This window comes from Ananas comosus, linkage group 8 (assembly GCF_001540865.1).
Source record: "Ananas comosus cultivar F153 linkage group 8, ASM154086v1, whole genome shotgun sequence".
Classification (NCBI taxonomy): domain Eukaryota; kingdom Viridiplantae; phylum Streptophyta; class Magnoliopsida; order Poales; family Bromeliaceae; genus Ananas; species Ananas comosus.
The window spans coordinates 4,383,498-4,394,377 of NC_033628.1; the positions used below are offsets into that span (position 1 = coordinate 4,383,498).

Consider the following 10,880-nt stretch of genomic DNA (forward strand, 5'->3'; position numbering starts at 1 on the left):
CTCAATAGTACTTAGTAGCCAAGCGCCCCGCTCGGGCGCAGCCGGAAAATAGATTATTTACGCAGGGAAGGCCTTCAGCCCCAAACAACGTGCATAATCGAGATCTTAATGATGCCAATAGGCTCATCGTCCATGGTAGTTTGTTTGATATTGACTAAATTACTCGGTAAGCGTCAAAGTGTCAGACTTAATCAAGTATGAATGTGTACGTACCGAATTAGAAACTCTGTTCGTATACTGATGACCGTCCTAGTTGGTCCATCGCGCAGGAGGCGCTGCGGCCGCGGCGGCGGCCCCGCCGCCCGGCCGGCAGCAGAGCTGCTCCCGCCGAATGCTTCTGGCTGGCTCCAGGCCCGGCCCCCGGCTTCAGGGGCCTCGGGCGTCGTAGGCGGCGTAGGCTCTCGCGAGCGCCCTGCAGCCTTCGGCCCGGCCGTGCCCCCGGGCTCAACGTCCCGGCGCGGCAGGCCCCCGCGGGCTGCGAGCCGGCGGGCTCGCCCGCCTGACCGCGCACGCAGCGCAGCCGAAGGGCGTCCTGGCCCATCTACCGTGTCCGTTGCGCGCGGCGAGCTTCCGGGCTTTCCGCGCTTGCTCGCTTCCCTGACTCCCCTGCCGGCGGGGCCGCCAGCCGACGCGCCTCCGTCCCTCGGGCGCCCCGCGTGCTTAGGCTCTGACGAGTGCACGGCTGTGCCGGCGCAGGCCCAGCGGCGGGCGTGCGGGCGGGCGCGGCGCGGCCTGGCCCTCCGGGTCTGTGCTCCGAAAGCCCCCCAGCTACGCCCTGCCGTTGGTCGCCTCCAGGCGGCTCGTGCTTTCCCATGCTCCCTCCTGCCAAGCCCTGAACCCGCTCCCCTCGCGGCGGCAGCCCGCGTCGGCGTGCCGCGACCCGCTCGCCCCGCGCGCGGACGTTCCGGGTCACGCGCGCGCGCGTGACGGTGGCGCGGTCCGCGTCCCCGCGCCGCGAGACGTCGCGTCGGGCCCGCGGCGCGCCCCGGCCCCGCGAGACGCCCGCGGGCGGCCTAAGCCCGGGCGGTCGATCCCGCCTCGGAGACCGCCGCCGGCGCGGCCGGGGAAGCGGCGCGCGCCGCCACGGCGCGCCCCCTCCGGGGGGCGCCAGCGCGCCCAGGCACCGGCCCGCGGGCTCCCCATCCGACCCGTCTTGAAACACGGACCAAGGAATCTGACATGCGTGCGAGTCGACGGGCGCGAAAACCCGGGAGGTGCAAAACCAGAGGTAGTCTTAATCAAACTAATAAAAAAAAATTGAGGCTCGTTGACGGAGGCCCATGCATTTCTACCGATGTTATAATAAAGATCTAATTTAGCTCATTGGATGTATTCAATAATATTCAATACTCAGATCATAAATATTATAAATTTTTAATAGTTATTTTACAAAAAAACAGAACAAAGTATATTGGTTCGATTTGCAATAGTGATTTATACGATCATTTGATACTAAGTTTATAATTTCAGAAATATATAGCTTTTTTTACTGAATATTATAGTTCCTATTTTAATAATATTATATTCACAAATAAATTTTATAATATTTTACAAATTAGTATAGACGGTGATATTTAATTGGTAGAGAAATATAAATTACGAGAAGATAAACATGTTTTATTATAATTTGAAAGTTGAAATTCAACAATTAGATTATACAGTTTGTAGAATATTATGAGAGTTATTTATAAGCAAAGCATTTTCTTTATATTATTTTTTTTTTTTCTATTTTGACTATCAAATGTAAGCTGCGGTGTATGAAGTGTCCATATACACCGGGTGCACTATCAGTAGCTGCGAACCAGAGTGGTGGGACGGACGAGGGGATAACTAGAAGATAAGGGAGTATCTGCGACGAAGTGGGAAATGAGTGCAACTGTAAGCTGGACCCGGTGCATCCTTAGAACCCTCCGTAGGTCCACCAATCGGTGGGCCGATACCGCCAACTATCGTAACTTACACAACCGGTCTCCCAACTTTTGGCTAAATTTTGCTTGATAGCGGTGAATGGGTACGAATATACAAAATTTTATTCAAATATATATCTAAACGAATCAGATGTATTTGATATTAAATAAATATAATTTCAGATACAAATATAGAAAATAAAAATTCAATAGATTTGAATTTAGATATGAAATTTATCCTTACTTGATCCGAATCCGAACGTAATCCAAACCCGAATTGATTTTACATTATATATATATATATAGAGTCTGGCTACTATACTCTTATGAGTATAGCAACTCTTGTACTCATAAGTTTTTGGCCGTTAAATCTACTCTTTAATCATTTTCACCCGTTAGATTATACTATTCAACCAACCACCCACTCAACCTTAGGGGGCCCACTATCAATTTAACCATAACTACTCTCATCCTAGCCGCATACTTTTTCTATATATATATATAATGTTTGACATTATATTTGAATTTGTATTTTAAAAAATAGATTTAATGTAATATATTTTGAAATATGGTAACGAGAAAAAATTATTTTCGATTTGGGTTTTCATGTTCGAATTCGGGTTTCAAATATTTGGTCCGGTTTGAATTTGGATATGGACTTTTAAAATTCGTCGGATTCTGATTTTGGATTTGATAGTTAGGTTTGGGTTCGAATTTTTAAAAATTTGCTTCGAATCCAACCCGTTGACATCCCAATGCTTGATCCTTTAAAAAAGTGTGAAAGAAATAGTAATTTTAGATCGCTTGGAAGTAATTATTTAATTTATAAAAATTTTAAGTTTAGGCCTCATATAATATAGCGTTTGACTTTTATTTTGTAATAAAATTTTATGTATCCAAAGGTGTAGCAGTAGACAAGTGAATTGCTAGCAATACTTTAATCCAAAGTTTTTATTTTGCAACAAAGAATAAAAATCTAAAAATAGTTTTTTTCCTAATTATTGTTTAATAAGTTGTCATTTAATTATTTTAAAAGTTAACCAAATATAACAATGAAAGAAAATTTCTTTTAATACATTAAATTATATGAATTTGTGTTTAAAAAATTAAAACCGAGGCCTTACAATTTAACTTCTTAATTTGTTTGATTTGATTTACTTTATGACTCTTAAAAATTTTCTGTATCCATAGTGCATCTACACAATCCTACACTGTACCTTAATATATGTTTTGACTTATCTAATTATCAACCACCAATATTTAATTAATTACTAGTTTAGGAACTCGCGCGGTGCAGCGGATAGGCATTATTACAGCCTATTATTATAATTTTTTTATCATACTTTTAATAGGATTAACAAATATATTTATTTGATATCCAATAGTTTTGAAATAAACTCAAAAGTTAACTTTATCTGTTTATTCATCTATCAATGTGCATACATGTACATACATACTTTTTAACACATAAAAAAATAAACGAAGCACAATAGTTAACATGTATAAAATAAATAAGTATCTAATGACGTAGCTAATGCATTAGTCTGGTCCACGACCAATTAAATATTACATAAATCAAACAATGCTATTATCTATACAAAACACTATAAACACTGTGTTCTGCAAGTGATATATAGAAGAAAAATCAAGAACTATCAACGCTTTCAAAGAGTAGGAAAAATCAAGAACTATCCATAGTTAGTTAATTCAGATTCGGCAAAAATCCGGCACGGGTATAATTCGAATAAAATTCGTTTTCTAATTTTTAAATTCGTTGAAAAATACGGCTAAAAAACGGATTCGCCAATTATTCAGATACGTGATTTATATGGATATTATACGTTCACCAATTAAAAATTCGAAATAAAAAATTCGGTTATTAAATTAAAATTTTTTTCTCTCAAGATTTATACTATTAGCACAACTACTCATATTTCTTAAGAATATAAGAATAAAGAGCTACAAAATTAAGCTAATTAAGTAAAAAAATAGCAAACTATATTGTGCCTTAAAATAAATAAATAAAGTGATTAAGATAGTTCATAAGAGACTAAATTTTTTTGATCAAGTGATTTTTTTTTGGGTGGTTCGAAAGGTTTTTTTTTTTTTTTTTTTTTTTTTTTTTTTTTTTTTTTTTTTTTTTTATAGACTATTGGGTTCTTTGATTTATCCCAAGTACAATAACCAAATAACAAACTCTCGACATCCCAGAGCTAAAAAGTTAATAGTAAATACTATTCATCTACTATCTATAGTACAGTAGTTTCAGTTCAGAATAACAATTCTAATACTTTTTTCTTTGTCGCTAATATTTATGTTTTACTTGAAGGCGAAGCGCTGCGGGCTCACGTCCACTCTAGAAGCTGGTAGGAAATAGAACCGGCAGGTCTCGTCTTGTAGTTTAGGGCATGTTTGGTAAACTGAAAGTAGAAGATGAAAATGTGGAGCTCAAGGAAGTGGGAAATTGCCTGAGTTTTGAAAAAGNGGGGGGGGCGAGCACGAGCGCAAGCGCGAATGCAAGTGCGAGCGGCGAGATGCGAGCCGAATTTTTGGCCGAATAATTCGGCCATCGCGAATTATTCGCGAATAAGTATTTTTGACTAAAAAAACGTATTTTTTTACGAATTTTTTGGAAAAATACGAATTCGACCGTTTAATTTGTTTTTTTAAAAATTCGCGAATTAACTAACATAGGAACTATCAACGCTTTCAATGAATGAGAAAAAGGACCTGTATAAGAAAAAATGGACAAAGCTATTAAATTCTAGTACAGTAAAATTATATCACAGTCAAGAATAGTATGCCAAATGATTTAATATATGTATTTTAATGAGTTTTCCATAATATAATGAATCAATTGAAAACACACTATAAAATTGCAAATGAGTTGTCGTGTAAAGATTGAATACACCTACCATTCTTGACTTGGCTAATCAAATTATAATCTATGAATGCTATGTTGCCCTCTTTTGAGATGTTTACATCAGAATAATTATATGACTATTGGCCTATAACAACAATGACCATTCACCATGAGATAATTTAACAAATCAAGCTCAATCAAGTGGCAAAGGGCTTGGTGGTTGGTATCCGAGATCCAAGTTCGAATCCTAGTTGATTAACATTTCCAGTTAAGTTTATTTCTGAATGAAATATGAAGCAGATAGCGTGCTACCTATCTCTCCAAAAAAAAAAAAAAGAAAAAGAAAAAGAAAAATCAAGCTCAATCAAGCTTTCAGGATTTGAATGCAGCAAAGTCATTTTTAGGCTAAAGATAGTAATTGAGTAAAAAGTATCAATTATATGTTGTTTCATTGCACAATCAAATGAAAATAAACATGATACCAATATCTAAATGTGACAAATGAGAAAAATATTGCGTTTCAAAATTTATTTAGAAAATTATAAAATACCATAAAAGGTAACCTCCACCAACCTCCAGAATATTATTTATGAGTCACATCTAGCTTTATATTTGACACATTATGAGTAACTAATGTCTTGTTTGCTATTGCTCATATTTTTTCTCCTTATAAACTTAAACTTAAACTTAAAATTTATGTTATTAAATGGATTGACGGGTGATGGATTGTGTTTGTACTCTATACAACTGGATTTTGTTTATCAGCTAGCTTTGTAATCTATACAATTGCAAACTTACATATCTAAAAAAAAAAACTATTAGATGATAATGTTATATTTGCGAGAAAATAGTATGCAAGTGAACGGTCGCTGCGATAGTTTTACGAGGAACAATTAGATCGAAATGTAATTGCGGTAGGAAGTCTTAAATGATTGTTATCAACTTCTTAAGACAATAAAAATCTGCAAACTATTGGCTTCAAAGCCACTACTGCTTTTCCAATTTGCATTGCTGTGAAAAACTTGAGAATATCTTGTGCAAGATCCTGCTAGGGGTGGAAACGAGCCGAGCTCGAGCGAGCTTACCTCAGCTCAAATTCGGCTTGAAATTAATTTCGAGCCTAAATTTAAGCTCAAGCTTGGATTGAAATTAATTCGAGCCGAGCTCGAGCGAGCCTAATTTCGAGTCGAGCGAGCTCGAGCCCTAAACGAGCCGCTTGAAATTCTCAACATCATACGATCAATAGTTTAATTTGTATAGAACATTATCTATAATTTGATACAAAAATATGTCTAATAGTTAAAAATACAAAATAACTATATGAAATATAATATTATAATATGAAAAAAAATAATCTATGAGTTGAATATCTAATCTTTTCCGCCTCACATGTCTATTCTTCCGCCTTCAATTTTCATATTATTCATTTTCATTTATGCAATCAAAAATAAATAAATTATATAGATAAATATTGGATTAAACTATCCAATCATATATAACTAAAATTAAAATTTTATATGAATAATAATTTTTTATTTTAAAAACATTCTGTATATTTTCTCAAGCATACAATTAATAGTAAGGTAGGCAACAGCGGGTATATGCTGTTACTTGATAATTTGGAGGGCTTCCGACTTGGCCACTTAAGATCAGAGACAGAAAAAGAGAAAAAGGAAAATATATTGAAAATTTAGAACTCTGTAAAAGAAAAAAAGAAAGAAAAAATGTATAAATTTAGTGAAATTTTGTTCTTTTATTTTGTCTATTGGGTTTGTTTTTATGGGCCAACAATATTGGCCCAATTTTAACTAAACTCAAATTATTCACTCAGCACTCAGCCTATATATAATTAAAATATAATATATTTATATATTTTTTAATAAATANAATCTGGGATACAACCGTCAACCGGCTTTTTTTATAAAATGACCATTCAAAAATTTTAAATTGGTAAAATAATTCTATCAAAATTTTATTTAAAAAATTAATCCTTCTTTCGCCACGTTGAATTTTTGCTATAAAAACGGTGAATAATTTACCGTCTTATTTATATTTAACTTTAAGACTTAGACAAATTTGGATAAATTTAAGATATTTTATACTAAAGACGGTGAATTATTTACCTCTCTTCTATTATATATATATATATATATATATATGTATATATATATATATATATTCGAGCTTTTCGAGCTTTTCGAGCTTAATTCGAACGAGCCGAGTAATACTCAAGCTTGGCTTGAAATGAATTTCGAGCCCTTTTTTTGTTCAAGCTCGGCTCATTTAATTTCGAGTCGAGCTCGAGCGAGTCAAATATCGAGTCGAACGCGAGTCGAACACGAGCCGGCTCGCTCATTTGCCAGCCCTAGATCCTGCATGAAAATACATTTTTAAAAAAATTGGCGAAATTATTCACTACAGGAAACAAGTTTCAGTATTATAAACCAACAAATAAAAGGAGATTGGAATACAATTGATTTAATGATAATGTAGTATGGACTCCACATTCGAGTTTTTGCATATCAAAAAGCTATTCCAACATGTAATTTATGAAAAATATAATGGTAATATGAGCAAATAAAAAGATATAAAATGTTTTGGGGCTAGTACATACTAGCAAGGGTTTTATTGTTCAATTCCAGAAGGAGTGGTACAATGACAATTTGTTCAGTTGGTTGGTTGCAATCTTGATAAGCCGAGGTCCATTTATTCCTAAAAATGGTTAAAACTTAAAAGCGAAATTAAAACATGAAGTCTTCCAAACAATCCAACATACTAAAATTTTTTTGGCTCTGAAATATTATCTTCCAAATAGCAGAAATAAGTTAAATATGCTTATACGTTCTAAGAACACAACTATTTAAGACTTTGCATGAAACTGCAATTTACACTGGTATTTATAGTGGTAAAAAACCAAAATTAATGAAAAGCTAATATAGCAATTACATTTTCCGCATTACGTGAAACTATATGATAGTCTCAAAAATACAACTAACAGTGGGTTTAAATTAGAAGCATCTTTTCGGTATCTAAAGTTGCAACCGTAATATAGCTAATGCATCTAGATACTTATTATCGTTGATATCACAAATATAAGTACCTAGCCACATTCACCACATAACTATTTGTTGCCGTTTGAAGTAAAATAATATTTATACTATATATATAGGATGAAACAATTCTAATCATAATAAAAAAATCAAGTCAGACTCATACAATCCTAGTGGGTCTCACGTTAACTATAAAATTTTGGAGCCAATAATTATAATTTAAATCCATAATAGGCCAATTCATGAATACGAGTTGGTGGGCCTCATAAAAGCCGGTTAAAATTTTAAGCCTATGCAATAATTCGGGCCTCATTTCAGTCTAATGAATATTATTATTTGTACCCAACAATCTTCATCAAAGTGAGCCCAGTCAATGACGGTCCATATCCACATTCTAAAATTCAATATCCAATTAGAAAATATCTTTTATCCAAACAACCTCATCAAAATTCAAATCCCCAACCAACTTCCAAAATATCTTCCAACAAATATCCAACCAACTCCCAAAATATCTTCCAACAAATTCCTAACCAACTCCCAAAATATCTTCCAACAAACCGCAACCAACTCCCAAAATATCTCTCAACAAACCACATTCATTCGAATTTCAAATATTTATCCCTCCAACAACCGATTCAAAATTTGATTTCGAATTTCGAATCCCTAACTAACTCCTTAAAATATCTCTCGCCTAACGCACGAATCGCTCTGATTCCTCAGATCTCCCATTCTATTATAAATATGAGAATAAAAAAGGAAGAAGGGGATAGACAGATACACAGAGGAGAGAACAAATAGATAGAGAGAGATTACAATAAAAAGAGAAGAGATAATAGTATTTCCACCCTTCCTACTAGGGGTGTGAACGAGCCGAACACGAGTGAGCTGGGGTCGGCTCGTGTTCGGCTCGTTCTATTAAACGAGCCGAACACGAGCTGGCTCGTTAAAGTATCGAGCCGAAAAATTCAGCTCGTGTTCGGCTCGTTTATTAACGAGCCGAACACGAGCTGGCGAACGAACAATAAATTTTAAAAAAATAGATTAAATATACATAAAAAATAAATTTATAAAATTTTATCCATTTGACTTTGATCTAATAGTTGAAACTTTAATATAAATGATCTTTTTATAATTAAACTCGCATTTCATTTTTATTTTACTAAAAATTAATATAATATAAAATTTATTATATATAATTATTTATTTATATAATAAAATATATTAAATAAATATATTAAATATAAATTATATGTATTTGAGCTGTTATCGAGGTATCAACTCTATCGAGCTAAGTCATGACCCTCAGCTTGTGTTTTCGGTCTGTTTTTATAATACGTAGCTTGAAAATCCAGTGTGTTTCGCTCCGTATTACTTAAACTGAGCGATCGTCTGGTATTACTTGATGCTCATTTCGAGCCGAACACGAGCTGGCTCGCGAACAGCGAGCTGGATTGCCACCCCTACTTCCTACACACGTTCCTACGTACAAAAAATTCAAAGGAGGAGAGATCGCCGAGCCGCTTCATCCAACCCGTCATCTGATCATCAGGTAAAGATAAAAAAAAAGAAAGAAAAAAAAATAAAACATAGAAAAAAATAAAAAAAAGATCTCTTCCCCCCCCCCCTTTTCTTTTTCTTTTTTTTAGGTCTTACTACCGTAGTCATTCATAGCATCTAGACGACTTCGATGGGAAAGTGGAGGGAAGCCAATGGCTTCCCATTTCTTCGGACCTCTCGATACCCTATTCGAAGCCGTTAATTGATGGAATGGATGATCTACATTGCCGCGACCACCTCTAGCCTCGCCGGTTCGGTGTTTTCGAAAGAAGAGGGGAGGGAAATCAAAGATTCTTCGTTTTTTCGGACCCTTCAATCTCTTTTGAAAACATGGAACCAAATTCGCTGGCCGAACAGATCCGCGCCACCGTTATCATCTTCACCGACGTCATCTCCAGCATCGCCGGTTTGATGTTTTTGAAAGAAGAGGGGAGGAGAATCAAAAATTTCCCGTTTCTTCGGACCCATTAACATTTTTCGAAAATGTCGAACCAAATTCGCCGGCCGAACAGATCCGTGCCACCGTCATCATCTTCGCCGCCATCACTCTCCAGCCTTATTGGTTCGGTGTTTTCGAAAGAAGATGGGAGGAGAATCAAAGATTCCCCGTTTCTTTGGACCCTTCAATCCCCTTCGAGAACATTGAATCAATCCACAAAACTCTCAAACCAGTTCAGATTCAAGCCAAATTGAGATCAAGCGGGGATTTCTTTGGACCCCAAATCAAGATCAAGCGGGGGTTTCTTCGGAGCCAAAATCGAGATCAAAATGGGGATTTCTTCGAACCCCAAATCGAAATCAAACGGGGATTTCTTCGGATCCCAAATTGAGATCAAAACGGAAATTTTTTCGGACCCCAAATCGAAATCAAAAAGGGATTTCTTCGGACCCCAAACCAAATTAAAATCAAAAAAGAGATTTCTTTGGGCTTACTAATGCCCCGGCGGCATTCATGGACTTAATGAATAGGGTTTTCCGTCCGCTATTGGACCGGTGCGTCGTGGTATTCATTGACGACGTATTGGTATATTCTCGGACCGAGGAAGAACACGAGGAGCACTTGAGGATCGTGTTGGAAATACTCCGAAAAGAGAAGTTATATGCAAAGTTGAAGAAATGCGACTTTTGGCTATCGGAGGTCACTTTCCTTGGTCATATAATTTCGGGCGATGGTATCTCGATGGACCCGAAAAAAGTTGAGGCAATTAGAGATTGGCCTTGCCCGACGAGCGTATCGGAGGTCCGCAGTTTCCTTGGGCTAGCGGGCTATTACCGGCGGTTCGTGGAGGGGTTTGCTAAAATAACTACTCCACTAATGCGCCTTACACACAAAGGGGTGAAGTATGTTTGGAGCCCCGAATGCGAACGGAGCTTTGAGTAATTAAAAGAAAGATTGACCACGACCCCGGTGCTTACTCTACCGACGCCGGGGAAGACCTTTGTGGTATATAGTAATGCTTTCTACGTTTGTCTCGGGTGTGTCTTGATGCAAAACGGGCGGGT

At 37.1% G+C, this 10,880-nt stretch overlaps 1 protein-coding gene across 1 annotated transcript; it reads left to right on the plus strand.

The window, feature by feature from the left end:
- On the plus strand, positions 241–927 carry LOC109714100 (translation initiation factor IF-2-like). The gene has a single exon (XM_020238533.1). The coding sequence runs from the start codon at positions 241–243 to the stop codon at positions 925–927; it is 687 nt and encodes a 228-aa protein (XP_020094122.1).